The sequence below is a fragment of the Hypanus sabinus genome, chromosome 3 (genome assembly GCF_030144855.1).
Source record: "Hypanus sabinus isolate sHypSab1 chromosome 3, sHypSab1.hap1, whole genome shotgun sequence".
Lineage (NCBI taxonomy): Eukaryota > Metazoa > Chordata > Chondrichthyes > Myliobatiformes > Dasyatidae > Hypanus > Hypanus sabinus.
The window spans coordinates 151,302,098-151,324,474 of record NC_082708.1 but is presented as its reverse complement, the minus strand read 5'-3'; the positions used below and the strand labels follow the sequence as shown (position 1 = coordinate 151,324,474).

The 22,377-nt window shown below is 41.0% G+C and overlaps 1 protein-coding gene across 2 annotated transcripts in view; it reads right to left on the bottom strand.

Moving 5' to 3' along the window:
- The window catches only part of tbck (TBC1 domain containing kinase), a 229,090-nt gene that overhangs the window by 161,476 nt on the left and 45,237 nt on the right, over window positions 1–22,377 (bottom strand). For both annotated transcript variants that reach the window (XM_059965386.1, XM_059965385.1), the window contains exons 4-9: window positions 21,664–21,778; window positions 18,672–18,745; window positions 17,034–17,175; window positions 11,238–11,298; window positions 11,096–11,157; window positions 3,953–4,014 (exon numbers count right to left, since the gene is read on the bottom strand). In XM_059965386.1, the coding sequence (XP_059821369.1) occupies window positions 3,953–4,014; window positions 11,096–11,157; window positions 11,238–11,298; window positions 17,034–17,175; window positions 18,672–18,745; window positions 21,664–21,778 (516 nt within the window). The remainder of the gene's footprint in view (window positions 1–3,952; window positions 4,015–11,095; window positions 11,158–11,237; window positions 11,299–17,033; window positions 17,176–18,671; window positions 18,746–21,663; window positions 21,779–22,377) is intronic.

Sequence of the window (22,377 nt, the reverse complement as noted above, 5' to 3'; positions counted from 1 at the left end):
TTTCTCACGTTGAAGGGAAACCCTGATTAGCCTGTTTATTGCCAAGGGGATGGAGGAGATAATTTTAATGATAAATTTAATGGACCTATTATTCCAAGCTTTATTTCTGACTGATGGGAGACATTGGGCATATCCTCCTGGACTGGAAACTGCTGCCTGCTCAGGATTAATATATCTAAATATGAATAGCTGAGTATGCTATACACCTGTGAGGCATCTGGTGAGGCAGAGTTGATTCTGAGTTACGACTAAGGTGCAGAAAGGCTAGAGTTTGTCAGACACACTTAAACACTTTTCATATACATTTACATAACAGAAGTTAAAAAATAAAAGTATTAAAATCTTCTAAGTTCTTTGGACCACCTAGACAACCAAAATACATACACCAGAATACTGTTTTTTGATTACAGTTTGGTGTTCAACACTATTATTCCGCCAATACTAACAATCAAGCCTCTGAACCTTCCTCTGCAACTGGATTCTTGATTTCCTTATTGGGAAACCCCAGTCAATGCAGATAGGTAAACATCTTCCGACTGATCATCAACACAAGTACACCTCAAGGATGCATGCTTAGCTGAAGGGAAAGTCAGGGGAATACACACCAGTCCTCATTGATGGATCAGTGGTGGAAAGGGTGATCAACTTCAAGTCCATGGGCATCAACAAATCAGAGGATCTATCCTGGACATCAATGTGGTCATGAACAAGGCACAGCAATGGCCCCACTTCATTATGAGCGAGGAGATTTGGTATATCACCAAAGACTGTATTTCTATAAATGTATAATAGACAGCATTCTGACTGGTTCCATCACAGCCTGATATGGAGTCTTGAAAGTCAAAGTTCAAAGCTCAAAGTGAATTTATTATCTAAGTACATATATGTCACCATATTCACCACTAAGATGCATTTTCTTGTGCATATTATCAATAAATCTATAAAATAATAATCACAGCAGAATCAATGAAAGATTACCCAACTAGGACATTCAACCAGAATGCAGAAGACTGCAAACTGTAAATACAAACAGAAGAAATAACAATAATAAATAAATAAACAAACAAATAAATAAACAATAAATATCGGGAAAATAAGATGAACAGTGCTTGAAATTGAGTCCACTGGCTGTGGGAACATCTCAATGCTATGAACTTGAGTCAAGTTGTCCCCTTTGATTCAAAAGCCTAATGGCTGAGGGGTAGTAACTCTTCCTCAACCAGGTGGTGTGAGTCTTGTACCTTTTTCCTAATGACAGCATAAGAAGAGAGCATGTCTTGTTTGGTGGGGATCCCTGATGATGGATGCGACAGTGTTTTATGTAGATGTGCTCAGTGGTTGGGAGGGCTTTATTTATGATAGACTGGACAGTAATCACTACTTATTGTAGAATTTTCTGTTCATGGGCATTGGTGTTTCCATACTAGGCCGTGGTGCAGCCAGTCAATATACTCTCCACTACATATCTACAGAAGGTTGCCAAAGTTTTAGATGTCATGACGAATCTCTGGAAACTCCTAAGAAAGTAGAGGCACAGCCATGCTTTTTTTTGTAATTGTACTTAAGCGCTGGGCCCTGGACAGATCCTTTGAAATTATAACACAAAGGTATTTAAAGTCACTAACCCTTTTCACCTCCTATCCTCTGATGAGGACTAGCTCAAGGACCTCTGGTTTCCTTGTCCTGAGATCTATGATCAGCTCCTTGGTCTTAATGACATTGAGTAAGAAGTTGTTGTTCTGACATCACTCAGCCATATTTTCAATCTCCCTCCTACTTGCTGATTTGTCACCACCTTTGATTCGGCCTACGGCAGTGGTGTCGTCAGCAAACTTGAATATGGCACTGAAGCTGTATTAGCCACACAGCCAAAAGTGCAAAGTGACTAGAGCAGGGGACTAAGCATACAGCCTTGTGTTACACCTGAGCTGACTGAGCTCATGGAGGAGATGCTGTTGCCAATCCAAACTGACCAGGGTCTGCAAGTGACGAAATCCAGGCTCCAATTGCACAAGGAGGTACTGAGGCCAAGATCTTGGAGCTTATTGTTTAGTTTTGAGGGGATGATGATATTGAATGCTGAGCTGGAGTCGGTAAAGAGCATCCTGATGCATGCATCTTTGCTGTCCAGATGTTCCAGGGTTGAGGCAAGGGCCAATGAGATGTCCTCTGCTGTGGACCTGTTGCTTTGGTAGGCAAATTGGAGTGGATCTAAGTCGCCTCCCAGGGAGGAATTGATATGTTTCATCAACAACTTCTCAAAGCACTTCAACACTGTGGATGTATGTGCTACTGGGCAATAGTCACTGAGGCAGGTCACCAGGCTCTTCTTGGGCACCAGTATAATTGAAGCCTGCTTGAAGCAGGTGGGTACCTTACATTGTCTAAGTGAGAGGTTAAAGTTCTCAGTGAACACACCCACTAGTTGATCAGCACACATCTTTAGTATTTGGCCAGGTGCGCACCCAGACCGAATATTTTTCATGGTTCATCCTCCCGTTTGCATGTCAGCTTCAGAGAATGAAATCATAGGATCAGTATTGCTAAAGACTGCAGGGGATTCTAGACCCAGCCAGCTCCATCACAAACACAAACATCCCACACTATCAACAACATCATCAGGATGGAGCTATTCCAGTAGACTCAGGAGGAAAGCAATCAGCATAACCAGAGACACCACACACCCCAGCCACTCCCTGTTTGACCCGCTGCCGTCCAGCAAAAGGTTCAGGACACTAAAAACCAGAACAAATAGAATAGACTGAGGAATAGCTTCAACCCCAGAGCTGTGTCCTCCATCACACCACTCCCACAGAGCAATGATTGAAACTATGAGCACACACATGCACACACAAGGACTCAAATACTTGCACTAACGGCACTTTGTGCATTACTGTGATAGTCTGGTGCTGCTGCAACTTATTTTCTACTATTTATCTATTTAATATTGTTTTCTTTTATATTCCTGTCTTGTTTTCACCTACTGCTTTATTTAATTGCCTGAGAAGATTCATTGTACCTATATATAATGACAATAAAGATCATTCAATTCAAATTCAATCACAAATCGGCGCTTCATGGAGCTTCATCATCTGAAACACAGACTTTTCTCCTTACTACCATCAGGGAGGAGGTTCAGGAGTCTGAAGACCTACGCTCAAGGATTCAGAAACAGTTCCTTCCTCTCTGCGATTAAATTTTTGAACAGTCCTTAATCCATGAATACTTCCTCATTATTACTTTTTTTCATGTACTTTCTAGATTTTTATATCTTTGTACTGTACGGATGCTGCAAAACATCAAATTTTATGTCATATGTCAATGATAAGAAATCTGACTGATTTTAAACTACTAAAGTTAAGTAAAATAACTCAAACTCTTCTCTGCATTTAGTTTTCCACTGAGTCAGCAGAGGCACAGGAAAATATCAGATGGTCTGGTATCTAATCTCCAGGTCTTGTTGGTCTTCTGCATTTCTCTGAGAATGCACAGAGAGCCAAGTTAGACCAAGTCCTGAAAGTCTGATACTTTGAGTCAGCCCTCTTGAAAATGTTTTGAAGTTTTTTTTTTAGTTGGACTGTTTCAATTATGCTAACATCATTTGAGAAAATTTTATGTTCAAGTTCACGGACATTAGATTTTATACATAGTTATATTTTGACAGATGATTATGGCAAGTTTTTAATGATGTAACCATATAACAATTACAGCATGGAAACAGGCTATCTCGGCCCTTCTAGTCTGTGCCGAACACTTACCCTCACCTAGTCCCACCAACCTGCACTCAGCCCATAATAATTACTGTACCTTAAATGTCGTGTACCACTGAGAATTTAAACCAGCAAAAATTCAATGCTCTAACTAATCACTGATATCACCTGCTCAAATTATTAAAATATAAAAATTATATGTGAAGTTTTGGAATTTGTTTTGATGTGATGCAAGCACTTACCTTTTGGATGGATAGTAGGTTAGGCATTTTCTCAGTAGTGTTAAAACATCTTTGGGTAAATCCTTTGATAAGAAGATACAACAGTTTTATTTAGTTTTATTTACCAACAAATGACATAAAATGCAAAACAATCTTTGTTTGGAAAGGGGAAACAAGAGATTGCCAATTCTACCAATTATTTAAATTATAATTCCACATTAGATATTCTCCTTGGTAATAGTAATACGTGTCCATTTTAGAGCATATTTCATGACCCCTCTGTTCAGTACCTTCTACACAACAGCACAATCCATATCTAACAATGGATGTCCCGTGTTTTAATCTGGCATTGTGTCTTTCACACATGCTTCTTGTTGTTCGGCAGTCTTTCATTTGTTGACAGCAGTTTATTAAGGCAAGGCCAGATAGAGAGCATCAAATAGGTTTAAAAAACAATAGGGGTAAAGATAATTGTATATATATCATTAAATGTTCAAACACGGGAAATTCTGTGGAAGTTGTAAATCAACAGTAACACACACAAGGTGCTGGAGGAGCTCAGCAGTTCAATCAGCATCTATGGAAAAGTGTGAAACAGTTGGCATTCTGGGCCAAGACCCTTCATCAGGACCTGAAGAAGGGTTTTGGCCTTAAATATAAACTGTTGATTCTTTTCCATAGATGCTGCCTGACCTGTTGAGTCCCTCCAGCATCTTGTCTGTGTTTTATTAAATGTTATGTTCTGACTAATGAAGAAAGCAGATTTTTTAAGGATTAAGCAACTTGTTTTTGAATTGCCTTTCTTTCTACACTATTTTGAACTTCAATTGTTGAGCTCCTGTTCCTTCCTTTCCCTTACCAGTGCTAAACCTGCAACCAACAGGGTCCTATTTGGAAAAACAGCCAACTTCCCTTTTGCCTCTTTGTCATTCCCTCAGCTTTTCTTCTAACTTCTTCCTCATTCATTGATTTACCGATTGTTCTGTTTATAACATGACCTCCATACATCTGCCTTTGAGGCGCAAGCCTCAAGTAAAAAATATACATCTTCTATTTTTAAAAAGAATTAGGACTAATTAATTTGGAAAGAGATGGTTGATTCTTATTGCCTCACTCTGTAAGAGTCATAATACATGGAACTGAACCATTCAGCACCAATCCATCCAGACTGATCTGTACCGAATTTCTCAATGCCTAGTCCGTAGCACCTCATACCCCTCCTCTATCTTGTCAGCTGCACACAATCACTTTCTTATAAGGAGCTCTACATAATGGGTTCCTCAAATCCTTCTCTGAAAGTTATGAAAACATGAGAATCATTTTATTCCATTAATGATTTTCATCATGGCCATACTCGAGAAACTGCCTGTCATTTAACCTCCCGCAACACCCAAGAGAGCATTCATTTAATACAGTATCTGAAGAAATTCCAAAGCATTGTTTATTAATATTTTGCACTGCTTGGATATCTTTCATAATGTAGACATAAGCTTTATTTCCAAAGAAAAAACACTTCCCTTTATTAAAATGTAGTATTTTGTGATTTCTACCCTCTGCCTTCCACTGCCTCTAGTATAAAATGGAAATTGGAAGGAAAGTAGATCACCTACGTAAGTTATAAACAATTTCAATTCCCGAGCATTCTACTCCAAAATAACTCCTCTAATGCGCATGGCCGAAAGTCTAGGCCTACTGTCTTGTAATAAGTTGTTATCCTCTTGGGACTGAGGTGAAAATAAATATATTTGGTTCAACACACACAAAATGTTGGTGGAACTCAGCAGGTTAGGCAGCATTTGTGGAAAAGAACAGTTGACGTTTTGGGCTGATACTCTTCATCAGGACTGGCAAGGAAGTGGGGAGAAGCCAGGCTAAGAAGGGGAGGGGAGGAGGACAAGCTAAGAAGTGATAGGTGAAGAAAGAAGCTGGGAGGTGATGACTGGAAAAGGTAAAGGGCTGGCGAAGACAGAATCTGATAGGGGAGGAGAGTGGATCATGGGAGAAAAAGGAAGAGGGCATCAGGGGGACGTGAGAGGAAGATGACGAGAAGAGGTAAGGGGCTAGAGTAGGGAAATGAATGATAGGGGGAAGGGAAATAATTACTGGAAGCTGGGAGGCTACCTGGACGGAAAACAAGATGTTGCTCTTCCAACCTGAGCGTGACCTCATCATGCCAAAGAGGAGGCCACGGACCGACAAGTCGGAATGGAAGTGTAGGAATTGGAATGGCCACTGGGAAATTATGCTTTTTGCAAATGGAGCTGAGGTACTCGTCAAAGCAGTCCCCCAATCAATGGTGGATCTCACTAATGTAGAGGAGGCCACACTGGGAACATCAGAGACAGTAGACGGCTCCAACAGATGTATATCTGAAAGAACAGTCTCGAGTTCTGATTAGAGGAGTTGGAGTAAGGTGATTGGGCAGGTGTAGTATTTCTACCACTTGCAGGGATAAGTGCCAGGAGGGAGATCAGTGGGGATGGGTGAAATGACAAGGGAATGATGGAAGAAGTGAAAAGTGGGGTGAAGGAATGTAAAGGAAGGCTATACCCTTCTCACAATTCCTCTGTCTCTGCCGCATCCGCTCTCAGGGTGAGGCTTTTCATTCCAGGACGAAGGAGATGTCTTCCTTTTTTAAACAAAGGGGCTTCCCTTCCTCCACCATCGACTCTGCTCTCAAACGCATCTCTCCCATATCATGCACATCTGCCCTCACCCCATCCACCCGCCACCCCACTCAGGATAGGGTTCCCCTTGTCCTCACCTACGACCCCACCAGCCTCCAGGTCCAACATATAATTCTCTGTAACTTCCGCCACCTCCAACGGGATCCCTCTACCAAACACATTTTTCCCTCCCCCCCTTTCTGCTTTTCGCAGGGATCGCTCCCTAAGCGATTCCCTTGTCCACTTGTCCCCTCCATCCCTTCCCACCGATCTCCCTCCTGGCACTTATCCTTGTAAATGGAACAAGTGCTACACCTGCCCTTACACTTCCTCCCTCACCACCATTCAGGGCCCCAGACAGTCCTTCTAGGTGAGGCGACACTTCACCTGTGAGTCGGCTGGTGTGGTATACTGTGTCCGGTGCTCCCGGTGTGGCCTTTTATATATTGGTGAGACCCGACGCAGACTGGGAGACCGTTTCGTGGAACACCTACGCTCGTTCCGCCGGAAAAAGCAGGATCTCCCACATTTTAATTCCACGTCCCATTCCCATTCTGATATGTCTATCCGTGGTCTCCTCTATTGTCAAAATGAATCCAAACTCAGGTTGGAGGAACAACACCTTATATACTGGCTGTGTAGCCTCTAACCTGATGGCATGAACATTGAGTTCTCTAACTTCCGTTAATACCCCTCCTCCCCTTCTTACCCCATCCCTGACATATTTAGTTGTTTGCCTGTTCTCCATCTCGCCCTGGTGCTCCCCCACCACTCCTTTCTTTCTCCTGAGGCCTCCCGTCCCATGATCCTTTCCCTTCTCCAGCTCTGTATCACTGTCGCCAATCACCTTTCCAGCTCTTAGCTTCATCCCACCCCCTCCGGTCTACTCCTATCATTTCGCATTTCCCCCTCGCCCCTCTACTTTCAAATCTCTTACTATCTTTCCTTTCGGTTAGTCCTGACGAAGGGTCTCGGCCCGAAACGTCGACATCACTTCTCCCTATAGATGCTGCCTAGCCTGCTGTGTTCTACCAGCATTTTGTGTGTGTTGTTGAAGGAATGTAAAGATGTGTTTGGTGGTAGGGTCCCATCGAAGATGGTGGAGGTTGTGGAGAAAGACATTTTGGATATAGAGGCTCATGGGGTGATAAATGGGGAAAAGAGGAACTCTATCCTGTTGAGGGGGTGGGAAGACAAAGGACGCCAGATGTCTAGGAAACGGAGGAGATGCAGGTGAGGGCAACATTAATGCCAGAAGAGGGAAACCCCATTCTTTAAAAAAGGACACCACTAATGTCCTGGTAAAGAAAGCCTCATCTGGGAACAGATGTAGCAGAGACAAAGGAACTGAGAAAAGGGAATAAAATTTTTTTAACATGAGGCAGGGTGGGAAAAGGTATTGTCAAGACAGTGGGAATCGGTGGGTTTATAAGACATCGGCAGACAGTTTGGCTCTAATGATGGAGACAAAGAGATGAAGAAAGGGGAGAGAGGTGTCAGAAATGAGCCAAGTGAATTTAAGGGCAAGGGGAAAGCTGGAGATAAAGTTGATGAAATTGACAAGGTCTGCATGGGTGAATGAAGCAGCACCAATGCAATCATCAATGTAGCGCAGAAAGGGTTGGGGAGCATTACAAGGGAAGGCTTGGAACATGAACATAGCGAATGAAAAGGCAGGTATAGCTGAAGCACATGCAGGTGTCCATGGCTACACCTTGAATTTGGAGAAGGTGGAAGAAACTTGAGGGTGAGGACCAGTTCCACCACATGGAGGAGGGCAGTGTTGGAGGGGAACTGGTCAGATTTTGCTTCAAGGAATCATTGGAATACCCTAGTCATAAAGATAATATGTTGTGGTTGAAATGTTTTTGGAAATTCAGAAAATTGAGAGATTTATTTATTTAGAAATACAGCTTGGATTAGGCCCTTCTGGCCTCTTGAGCCGTACTGCCTAAGAACCCTTGATTTAACCCTAGCCTAATCAGAGGACAATTTACAATGACCAATTAACCCTCTAACCGGTACATCTTTGGACTGTGGGACATAACCTGGAGACAAATCCACGCATTCCATGGGGAGATGTACAATCTTCATACAGAATACGTTGGAATTGAACTTCAAACCCTGAGCCGGAATAGCGTGGTGCTCACCTCTACGCTACCGTGGCTCCCTATCTGAGGATTAGCCAGGAAACTGGATTTGGGGCTGAGAATGAGTCATGATCTTGATCCGTGGCTAACAGAATAGGCTGAGGATCATATAGCCTATTCCTGCTCCTTTTCATGCTGCTGTTATATTTGTTAGTTTCTAGACCCTCATGATTCATGTTGACAAGTGTTTTTACTTATAGATAAGCACGTGCATTGCGAATCTAAAACAATCCAAAATATTAAGGTTAACATCTTGTTTTGGAAGCAGTGATCAGTTTTGTTTGGATCTTGTGTCAAGAGATCCAGAGATGGCCACTGACTTTCAAAATAGGCATTGATACCCAAGAGTACAGGGGAGCAAGGATTTGTGAGCAGTCTGACATGGACTGAGAGTGGATAAGGAAATGCCTGCCAGCAAATCTTCTATCCATGCTAGTATCTTTCCTGTAATACAATGGACACTTAACTTGTTAAGCAGCCTCATACGCAGCTTCTTGTCAAAGGCCTGCTGAAAATCCAAGTAAACAACATCCATTGACTCTCCTTTGTCTATCCTGCCTGTTAGTTCCTCAAAGAATTCCAACAGATTTTTAATGCGTCTATCTAAGCAGCAAATCACATGGCAGCAGCTCAATGCATAAAAGTATGCAAACATGGTCAAGAGCTTTAGCTGTTGTTCAGACCAAACATCAGAATGGGGAAGAAATATGATCTAAGTGACTTTGACTGTGGAATGATACTTGGTGCCAGACATAGTGGTTTGTGTATCTCAGAAACTGCTGATGTCCTGGCGTTTTCACACACAACAGTCTCTAGAGTTTATAGAGAATGGCATGAAAAAAAAATCCAGTGAGCTGCAGTTCCATGGGCGAAAATTCCTTGTAAATGAGTGAGGTCAGAGGAAAATGGCCAGACTGGTTTAGGCTGACAGGAAAACAATGGTAATTCAAATAACCCATTACATCACTGGTGCACAGAAGAGCATCTCTGAACACACAACACACTGGATGTTGAAGCAGATGGGCTGGAGGAGCAGAAGACCACACTGAGTTCCCCTCCTGTCAGCTAAGAACAAGAAGCTGAGGCTACAGTGGATCTATTTCTTTTAGAACAATGACCCCCCCCACCCCCACCTCAACACTACAGATTGATCTGTTGTATGCACATGCACTGTTGTCTCACCAAATCTGCAGTTAAAGGTTGGAAAAACATCGCCTAGTCTGATGAAACTTGATTTCTGCTGGAACATGCAGATGGCAGGGCAGAATTTGGCATGAACAACATGAATCCATCCTGTTGTGTCTGTGCAGAACTACACAGATATTAAATAAAAGCACACACACGGCAGAAAGCTCCAACTGGTGAGGGGAGGGGAGGGAGGGGAGAGGGAGAGAGATGCACATGCATAGATAACAGCGTATGTGCAGACGACAGTAGTGCTGGGGGGGGTGCATCATAGAAATAGATCCATACATTATATCTCCTGTCTTGTGTCAATACGTCAAGCTGGTGGTGGTGTAATGGTGTGGGGAATGTTTTCTTGCACACATTAGGACCTTAAATACCTATTGAGCATCATTTAAATGAAACAGCCTAGCTGAGTATTGTTGCTGTCCATCTGCATCCCTTAAAGACCAGTCTATACATTTTCTAATGGTTACTTCTAGCAGGATAATATGCCATGTCAGAAAGCACACGTCATCTCAAGTTGGTTCATAAAGATGAGTTCAGTGTACTTTAATGGACTCCACTGTCACCAGATTTCAATCTAATCGAGCACCTTTGGGATGTAGCGGAACAGCAGATTCACATTGTGACTGTGCAGCCAACAAATCCGCAGCAACTATGCACAATGACAAGATGCTCACATGTCAACATATACCAGAATCTCCAACGAATGTTTCCAGCACCTTGCTGAATCCATGCCATGGAGAAGTCAGGCTGTTCTGGGAGCAAAGGGGGAGAGTTCCTACCCAGTACTAGAAAAGTTTACCTAATAAAGTGGCCACTGAATGTACATTTTGGACATGTGGGAGGAAGGGTAGAAAAATAGAGAAATAATCACTAAAGGAAACAAAATCATGAGACTACAAAAGCAAAATACTGGGGAAACAGAAATAGTTTCATGAAAACAGATGAAAGATCACTGTAAAATATCGCTTCTTCTCTCACTGGCTGATCTGCTGAATATTTTCACTATTTTTTTCTAATTTAAAAAAAAGTAAAGATCTCTCAGTTATATTATTATCACCATTATAAGGTATTGTAAAATGTCAAGATGTCAACCAACTAATCATAAGTATCAAATAATTATGTTGCAGTTATTATTAACAAAGCAAGTAGCAAACCGTGGTTATACTGAAGCAGCCATGCGTTTCAGCCATAACAGTCACGATGTCGTCCACACAATCTGCAAAACAAACCACAAATAAGTACAATGTGGGAAGACAAGATCAGCATTAACACCGAGGATCAGAAAAAGCAACATACCTAGATTTAAGATCAATTTTAGCCTTTCAGAAATATCCACGTTCTGGAGTAGTTTATGGCCCTGAATAAAACAATAAGCAGTAATGTTTTTAGCCCAACATATGATTTTTATTTACATAACATTTGTTAAATACAATTTGTCTGCAAATGATATTAAAGAGGTTCTGCCTTTTGCTTAGCATGAACTCCTGGTGTAATCTACTAATTTAGTCTTCACACTGCACCACATATGCTTCAGTTTCAATAGCTGTAGGCAGTGCAGTGAACTTTCAAAGAAGAATGCAGGAGGTTTTGATAGAAAATGGGCATATCAGCATATCGGTTGATCAAATGCAGATGTAGCTTAATGCAAATAAATCTATGCCGCAAAATCTTATGCCACTGCACACTCCCAGACATTTTTTCAATTCCTCCCTTTCCTTTTTCAGTCCTTCCCTTTCTTCCATGGACCACTGTCCTCTCCTATTATATTCTTTCTTCCTTGGCTCCTTAGCTCTTCTACCTTTCACCTTCCAGCTTCATACTTCATCCACTCTCCTCCTCCTCCCCCTTCCCCCTAAACCATAAGCTTGTACTCCCTCCTCTCCCCTCATCTTTTTATTCTGGCTTCTGCCCCCTTCCTTTCCAGTCCTGATGAAGCGTCTCAGCCTGAAATATCAACCGTTTATTCCACTATAAAGATGCTGCCTGATTTGTTCCTCCTGCATCTTGAGTGTGTTGATCAAGCAGAATATTTTTTTAATTATTATATAGGATCTGCGTATGCAAGCTTCCAAATAGTATTGCCTATAACACCTTAGAGATAGAGAGAGCAAGTAAGTTAAAGGAGATACTCATGGTGACTCTGCACCTGGGAGGTTATAACTTAGATCAGTCTGTACAGTTTGCAATAAAAAAAAATACAAACCACATAGTGAGTTTTCAAAGAATGCAGAAGGTTTTGATAGAAACAGATACCTTTGCATGGTGGGCAGATCAATAGCAGATGCCGTATAATGGAAAGAATCTATATTACAAAATAAATGGGGATTGGATTATCTCGGCTCCCAACAGTTAAAGTTAGTGACGGACTTCCATTCACCTGAATGAAAGGTCTTTCCTGCCATAGGAGATCAATTAGTGATTAATAAATTTGGGAAGCGAAGCTGGTAACAGCAGGTGGAATGAGGGATGGAATCAGAGACATGACTATGAAGTCAGTGGTTTCAGATTTACACAATGTTTAACAAAGAATCTCTAGTTTGTCTAAGATAATGCAATAAGACGGAGTCAGAACAATGATAAAACGTTAAAAGGTTAATGACATTGGTTTGAAAACAGAAAAACAATAAAAATAAGCGTTCATCTGAGCAGGCTGTACATGTTTAATACTACTGAATCAAAGACTTTTAAGGCTAGAGGGAAAGAGATTTCTGGGGAACACTTACAAGCTGGAGGAACTCAACAGGTCGGGCAGCATCCATGGAAACGAGCAGTTTTAGGCCAAGACCCTTCGTCAGGACTGAAGAGGGAGGGGGCGGGGCCCTATAAAGAAGGTGGGGAGAGGGTGGGAAGGAGAAGGCTGATAGGTGCCAAGTGAAAAACCAATCAGAGGAAAGATCAAGGGGTAGGGAAGGGGAAGCAGGGAGGGGATAGGCAGGAGAGGCAAAGAAGGAATGTAAGGGGAAAGCACTATGGGTAGTAGAAGTCCCTTGGCATGAATTCTCCAACTTCTGGTAATTCCCTCCCCCTCCTTCCCCCATCCCAGTTTCACTCCACCTCCTCCTCTAGCTGCCTATCACCTCTCTCATGATTCCACTTTCTTTTTGCTAGTGGGGGGAGGGGAGGGGGGGTTTCTTGCTTGCTGCTGTGTACACATGAGAGGGAGGGGAGTTCGGGGGACTTTGGGGTTCTAACATTTAACTGTCATCCATTCTTTGGGGCACTCCTCTGTTTTTGTGGATGGTTGTGAAGAAAAATCATTTCAGGATGTATATTGTACATTTCTCTTACATTAAATTGTACCTTTGAAACCTTTGAAATGAGATGCATAGGGACTTGGGGGGCCCTCATGCAGAATTCCCAACTTGCACGTTGAGTCGGTGGGTAAGGAAAGCAAAAGCCAATGTTAGCATTCATTCCGAGAGAACTAGAGGGCATCACGGTAGCATAGCGATTAGTTCAACACTATTACAGATCGGGAAATCAAGAGTTTGCTGTCTTCCAGCACCTTCTTTAAGGAGTTTGCACATTCTCCACATGACCATAAGCGTTTCCTTCCACAGTCCAAAACAGTATAGGTGAAGTTGGTTAATTAGTCATTGGAAATCATCCTATGATTAGGCTAGAGTTAACTAGGTGAATTGCTGTGTGAAACGGCTTGTTGAGCCAGATGTTTGTTTGGTAGGCAAGGATGTAATGCTGAGGCTTTTGAAGGCATTGATCTGAACGCACTTGTGGTATTTTGAGCAGCTTTGTGTCCCTTATCTAACAAAGAATGTGCTGGCATTGAAGAGGATACAGAGGTTCACGAGAGTGAATCTGGGCATGACATGGTCAATATATGAGAAACATTTGATGGCTCTGGGCCTGTACTCACCACAGTATAGAACAATGAGGGGAGATCTCATTGAAACCTATTGAGTAGTGAAAGCCTAGATAGAATAAATGTGGAGAGGAAATTTTTTTTAGTAAGGGAGTCCAGGATCAGAGGGTAGAGCCTCAGAATAGAAGGACGTCCCTGTAGAACAGAGATGAGGAGAAACTTCTTCAGCCAGAGGGTGGTGAACCTGAGGAAGTCAATGCCACAGACAGCTGCTGAGACAAGTCATTGAGTATATTTACAGCAAACATTGATAGGTTATTGATTAGTAAGGGTGCCAGAGGTTACGGGGAGAAGGCAGGAGAATGGGATTGGAAGGGGTAATAAATCAGCCATGATGGAATGGTCCAGAATTGTCTAATTCTGGTCCTATGTCTTACAATCTTTGAATGGCCTGCTGGAGGAAGTTCAAGTCTCTCAAGTGTTCAGGTAAATGGGGATTACTATTGCCTGTAAGCTTATTGCTGGATTTGAGGTGGTCAATTATAAACACTTTTACTTGAAGGCTGAGCTCATGCAATACACTAGAAGTGATGATCTTCACTATTAATGCTGACTTTTTCAGAAGTTAAGTCTTCCCGTGCCCCACCCCCAACCCCAGGTACTCAGTGATCTAAATTTTCCAGGTTGTCACCATGGATATTTACAATTACCATGGATCTGGGAATTGATGGTGCAGTGTGGCGTGGGTGGGACAACTTGGTTGAAGACTTTTATGTTCCATACATTTAACACAAAGCCCATTATCTTGAACAGATGAGTGAATAAGTTAATGGTGCTTTGAAGTCCATAAACTCATCAGAAGGTCCTATGATATTTAGTTTTGCTCACATATCTTATTGCACATTTAGTTTTGAAAATATATACTATAGCAATAGGAAAACAAATGCAGAAAAACAAAAGGGCAAATCTAGCATCTACAAACCTCAGAGCGAACTGTCTTTGGCTGGTTTACCACATGCGATTTGAATATATCCACCGTTTCATGACTGTTTTCATCACTATTAGTCTCTAATATTTACTACATGACTGCTAGGTTGCCTTAGTTACATTCTTTCAAGAATCAAAGCTTCTGTTTCATATTTTTACTGTTTGTGTCTGCAATTTAGTATCCAGAATTCTTTTTGAATGCAATTGTCCAAGTCAATTCTTTCACCATCATTATATAAGGTGGTTTATGAGGGGAGGAAATCAGAAGTAAAAGTCATGAACAAGGAAAAAAAGACTATGGTGACTCCAAAATGTTTAATAAATTAGATGTGAATTTTCCCTCCTGAACAAATAACGAGATAAACGGCTACTCTGAAATCATGAGCTGAGAGAACTACGTCTTCGTCATGGGAACAATATCATTCTGGATGTATTCTGCGCACCACAAACCCCTTGGAGACGTTGGATTGCATAGCGGTAGAGAGTATTTAAAAGAAGTGAGCAGGGGTAGTTGGGACATTCTGTGTCCTGTCTTGTCCATACCGCACCAACCGCCACCGCTGGGCTATAAACGTGCAGTCCCTCATGCATGCAGTTCCGAAGAAGACACTGGATTGCACGTAATCAGGCTCTTGGCCAGGGCCAATAAAAAGAAATTAGGTTTAAGCGGTGCAGCCATTGTGTGAATGGGCCAGTATTAGCGTGGGAAGTTCACGTTATAGCTCACAGAGGAGAGGTGGAGGCTGTAGGTCGATTTTTTTTTCATTTAATTTTTCTTGCTTTCTTACTGCACATTTTGAACAGTGGGAACACGAGGCAAGATAATGGAATGCTCCTCTCGTGGGATGTGCGAAGGCAGGGAGAACTCCAATGTCCATAACGACTTCACCTGCAAGAATGCAACCAGCTACAGCTTCTTTCAGATCGTTTCAAGGAATTGGAGATAAAGCTGAATGAACTCTAGATCATCTGGGAAGCTGAAGGGTTGATTGACAGGCCATTCAGAGTGGTAGAGGGCACAGGTAACTGGGTGACTGTAGAATGGGAAAAGGAGCTAGGCAGACAGTGCAGAGTACCCCTGTGGTTTCTAACTGTCCACTACACACCCAATCTTGGTGTCATCCGCAAATTTGCTGATCCAGTTAACCACATTAACATCCAGATCATTGATATAGATGACAAGTAACAACAGACCCAGCACCGATCCCTGCATTACTCCACTAGTCACAGGCTTCCAGTCAAAAAATGTAACCATCTACTATCACTATCAGGCTTCTACCACAAAGCCAATGTCAAAACTAATTTACACTGAGCAACTGAACCTTTTTGACCAACCTCTCATGCAGGATCTTGTCAAACGCCTTGCTAAAGTCCATGTAGACAACATCCATTGCCTTGTCTTCATCATATTTCCTGGTAACTTCCTCGAAAAACTCTCTAAGATTCATTAGGCAAAGCCTACCATGCACAAAGTCATGTTAAATATCCTTAATCAGTCCCTGTCTATTCAAATACTTATATATCCATTCCCTTAGAATAGCTTCCAGTAAGTTACTCATTGGTGATCTCAGGCCCACTGGCCCATAATTTCCTGGTTAATTTTTAGAGCCTTTCTTAAACAATGGAACACTAGCTATACTTCATTATATTCTTTTTTATTTTATTGAATGAAATTAATAGCTCTAGGAATTATATCACATTCCTAGGTCAACTGTGCCCATTCTAAAATACCTCTTGAAATGCTATTCTTGGTCTCCCAAGATGCTAGGGAACAGTGTATCCATCTAGGTCCTGAGAGCTTCTGTTAGTATGTCCAGGTAGTATATCCATTCTCTTAATTCTCATTTTTGGATCCCAGATATATGTTTAATAATGAAATCCATGGTTTAATATCAGATCTGCTGCTTCACTGGGGGGGGGGGGGGGCGTTGAAGCCCAGAAGTTACATAGTAATGAATCAGTTGCTTGAATAAGATGAGAGATGTGCTGCACTGACACCTGTATATTCTGCATGCTGAAGATCACCTCTATCAAATGCATCCCCCAGCATAAATTCAAAATTTAGCCTTACCTTCATCAGGATGTACAATGAAAGATTAGTTTGGACATAATATTCCAACTACTGAGCCACAGCCAATTCCAAGGCCTGTAATTTTAATACTTTAATCTGCCAAAGGATTGGTTAGGTTCAAATAGCCATGTTTATTGTATAGTTTGTATCACTAAAAGGTATGTTAATCACACCATGCGGTCAGTGAGTTTACAAAGAGAGTTCTGCCACATACCACACAAAGTTCAAGGAGTATCACACCAAGAGACCACACATCCACTTTGGGACCTGAGCGTGATGAACTCTCACTCCTTGTGTGGTCGCAGGGCTTCAGCAGTCCTTGAGCGATAACTTCAGGTGCCAAGTAGGAAGGATATCTGAAAATAACCCATAAATATCCATATAGTTAATGTGTAAGTTAGTTGATTTTGTAAGGCAAGACTTATTGCCCAAAGACACTCAAAGTGTTCCTTTAGTTCACAGTCAAACAGTTGCTAAACTTTATAAATTGCTATCTAAAATTATATTGATTCAAGATCAAGAATCAAGATTGTTTAATGTAATTTCTAGTACACAAGTGTAAAGGAGAATGTAATAATTGTACTCCAGATCCAATGCAGTACAAAAAAACACAATAAGATAGAGAACACAATAATAAAAAAACGAAATGGATATGAATACATAAGATAGCTTATATGTGTAGATTGATTGTATGTCCATAAATGATGCAAAGCACAGAAGTGGGACTCTGACAATAAATGATAAGATAGTGGTGGTGGCGGGTGAGGAGGGGTGGGTTAGTGAACAGCCTTACTGCTTGGGGAAAGTAGTTTTTGAATCTGGTGATCCCAGTGTGCATGCTATATGGACACCGCACCAGGATATGCGTGTATTTGCCCAAATCCAAGTTTAACTACTTTACTTTATTGTCACCAAACAATTGACAATAGAGCGTACAATCATCACAGTGATATTTATTTCTGCGCTTCAAGCTCCCTGAAGTACAAATCGAAGTAAATATAATAAAAATTTAAATTATAAATCATAATTAGAAAATAGAAAAGGGAAAGTAAGGTAGTGCAAGTCAGGTCCATATATTTGGAAGGTACTTTAACTATTAATGAGAGACTGCAATTTCTGTGATTCAAACATACTTCTTTGAATCAGGTTCTATTCAGTCTATCCCAAGTGCTTGTTCAGTAACAACTTTTTAAACCAGACATGTAAAAATAAACTGAACACTGACTGGATATGTAGGCACAAGTATGGGTACTCAGTTCAACCTCGCATGATTTACAACCCTGAGGTTCATACGTTATTACACAAACATGGCTGTGTGTTCATTGTTGGTTTTTGTTCCAAATGTGCTGATGAAATTCTTTTCATGTTTTTCTCATTTTACTTTACAAAAAAGAATACAGACAACACAAAGCGTATGAAGGGCTTTAAACATAGCCAATAACATAAAATCAAAAAACTAATTTGGATGTAGCAATGTTTTATAAATAGCCATAAGTTTAAAATCCAGAGTATGAATTCAAACAACAGAATTTTGGTTATTATTCACCAGGGCAACATGAAATACCTACACGCTACCAGGAACTCAATTTAAAAAGTATCTTATTTACAAGAGGGCACCCCTCAGTCCTGCACAATAATTCCAGCCTGGTATACACAATCAGATCTCTGATGTGAGATTTAACTTTATAACCTGTCAAGAATCCATTTGAGAAAAGATCTGCTAATAGCTGCTGGTGGGCTGAAAAAGTCCTGTACATTCATTCTTTCCCAAAGGGCAAAGAAGTAGTATCTGCTCCTGTCATTAACCACCGTGGGTGGTTTCTAACCCTTAGAATTCTCGTTGTGTTCTTACCCAATAGGGAAGTCAACATCAGTGTTGTATCCAGTCATGTGATATAGACCAAACTTGCCAAGCTTTATGTGACCCTGTAAGCATAAAAAAACACATATTAAAACCAAGTTCTCTGTACGATATGCCACATAAACAAGATCATTTATTCCATATAGAGTGCGTCATCTGGATTAAAAAAAAATGCCCCTCAGGTTCCCGTTAAATTTCTCCCCTCTTACCTTAAATCTATGCCTCTTTCTTGATTTCCCAAACCTGGGCAAAAAACTTTGCAAATTTACAAGATCTATGCCCCTCATGATTTTATACAGCTTTATAAGATCACCCCTCATTCTCCGACCTATGCTCCAATGACTGTAGTACCAGCCAGCTCAAACTCTCTACAATACATTTGAGTCCTGGCAATATGCTCTTAGCTCTCTTCTGCATTCTTTCTAGCTTAATAGATTATTTTCTATAGCTAGGTAACCAGCATTTAATACAATATTCCAAATGCAGCACCACGAACATATCATACAATTCTAATTTCATTAAGAAAATTTGCAGCAATTTCTTTACTTCTTTCTTTAACCAGAATGCTTACTGAGTAAATTGCCATTCTTTCACGGTGTGCTGCATGTCATTTACCTTGCCCCTACCTCCATTTTATTAACCATATAACCATTACAGCACGGAAACAGGCCATCTTGGCCCTTCTAGTCTGTGCCAAACGCTTACTCCCACCTAGTCCCACTGACCTGCACTCAGCCCATAACCCTCCATTCCTTTCCTGTCCATACACCTATCTAATTTTACTTTAAATGAGAATATTGAACCTGCCTCTACCACTTCTACTGGAAGCTCGTTCCACACAGCTACCACTCTCTGAATAAAGAAATTCTCCCTCGTGTTACCCCTAAACTTTTGCCCCCTAACTCTCAACTCATGTCCTTTTGTTTGAATCTCCCCTACTCTCAATGGAAAAAGCCTATCCACGTCAACTTTATCTATCCTCCTCATAATTTTAATTATCTCTATCAAGTCCCCCCTCAACCTTATTGCTTGGACAGTGTTGATTTTAAACAGTTCATGTAGTTTCCTTACATCAAAGTAATGCCCACATTAAAATCATACTTTAAGTGTTCTATCAGCTTATACTTAACAAGGATACTACAAATCACTGAAAATGGAAAAGCACTGAATGCAATGGAAATGAATGAGAGATACGAGCGCAAGTTAAAGCTGATACTCACGTTGAAAAATTAATACAAAACACAAATTCCTTTCCATGATCACGTGACGACACAGCATAATTGATCATAAGGGAATGCTGAACTTGACTAATTTTTGGGGCTGAAAGCATATTCTGAAACTTGCTGCCTAGTAGATTCTGCATACAGCAAAACCCACATATAGTGTCCCCAAAATTAGCTATCTTGAAACCTGCTTCCCTGATGATAAAGCTCCTAAAAACTGCTCTGTTGTCACTGATAATCTCAAAATTTGCTCTCGTCTCAGGACACTTCAAAATCTAGGGTAACCCCCATACCTGGTCCTTAGGTTAGGTCACTCTAGAATGTGACTACACTTTTTTGAACTACTCTAAAATGTAGCATAACCGAGCTTTCATAACCATATCCAAATATCATTAAAGTCACAAGTTGGTTGGTCTTCTGTGGCCGTAACAGATTGGTATTAATGATAGAGCTTAATTATTGCACCGGATAAGTGTGCAGCCATACTCCACTAATTCATCACCCTCAGGCTTTTGGCTGTGCCCGACCACCAAGTTTAAAAATTCAAGCACACTTGGTACTAACACCAGCCACACACGTAATCACATCCCTGATTCCAACCCCAGCTCCAGCTGCACATTTGGATTAAAGTTTCAACCCCAGTAGTATCCTACATCCACCTACACTATGACTCATATTCTGAGATCAGATTATATTTATTTCTCACAATTACACTGAAACATAGTGAAATGCAACATTTGTGTCATTGACCAACAGAGTCTGAGGACGTGCTGGAGTTAGCCGGCAAGAGTCACCACGCTTCTAATGTCAAGGTAGCATGCCCTCAATTTACTAACTCTTTAGACTGCAGGAGGAAACCAGAGCAACTAGAGGCAAACCCCAAGAACATAGTGGATTATACAAACTCCATACAGACATCAACTGAAATTGAACCCCAATTTCTTCTTTTTCTATAGATGTGCAGTGGAAAGTATATTGACTGGGTGTATCACAGGCTAGAATGGAAACACCATAGCCCTTGAAGATAAAGATGTACAAGTAGTAATGGATAAGGCCCAGTCCATCATGAGTAAAGCCCACCCACCACTGAGCACAACTACACAGAGCGTTGTCGCACAAAAGCAGCAACCATCATCAGGGGACCCCACCCACCATTCAGGTGATGCTCTCTTCTCAGTGCTCCCATCAGGAAGAAGGTACAGGAGCCTCAGGGAACACCCCACCAAGTTCGAGAACAGTGATTACCCTTCAACTATCAGGCTCTTGAACCAGAGGGGATAATTTCACTCAACTTCACTTGCCCTACCACTGAACTATTCCCAACACTTATGGACTCACTTTCAAGGACACTTCATCCCATGTTCTCAATATTTATTGTTTATTTATTTCTTTTTTATAGTTTTGGATTTGCACAGTTTGTTGTCTTTTGCACATTGCTTGCACACCCTGTTGGGTGCAGTCTTTCATTGACTCTATTACAGTTATTGGATTTATTGAGTTTGTCCGCAAGTAAATGAATTTCAGGGTTGTATACGGAGGCACTTATGTACTTAGATAATAAACTTTACTTTGAACTTCGCGCACTGTGAAGTGTTACACTAACCACTATTCTACCGTGCCAGCCACTGGAATAAGGAGTGGTACATGCCATACTATTAAGACTTCCGACAAAAATGATTCCTGACTATCTGAGTTTTATTTTGATACAAATTTCTAAGCATAAAATTCTCCGTACAAGGAAGACATTATCATTGATTTACCTCACTGTCCAGAAGAATGTTGTGCGGTGCAAGGGCTCGATGGACCATTCCATGTCTGTTCATATATTCCAGTCCTTCCAACACTTCAAAAGCTATTTGCAAAACCCTTCCAGGACTGAAAAAAAAACATTTAGCAAAGTTAAATGAAAAATAACTTCATTTACATGAATTGTCTTTTCCTCTCCAAACTTTAGATAGATTTACAAATTTGCCATTAATTTAAAGAATGATTTATATTTTAATTGCTTCTGCAAGTTGGCCCTTTTGCCTCAGGATGCTATTTACATCTAGTGATTTTTATTTGGGAAATAGGAGCACTTACTTTCTTCAGTTCAGGCAAAAGCACACTTTGAAAGATTTCAAATAGCTATTTTGTTCCTTATCATGGTCATACCATTGAATTCTAAACTAAACATTAAAGATAGAACTCCAGCAAATCTTCAATATACTGTATGTGTCAACGAATAATGAAAAAAGACTGATTTCCTTCAAGATACATTCATTATTGTACTGAAATAGGTGCCACGTTTACCCTCAATTATTATAAAGGACAAATCATTACTTGTGAAAGAACGAAAAAGAGAAAAAAGTAAAGTCAATGTTTAAGGCTGGGACCCTTCATCAGGATCGGACTTTATCAGTCCTGATGAAGGGTCTTAACCCGAAATGTCAACTGCTTGCTCTTTTCCATAGATGCTGCCTGGCCTGTTGAGT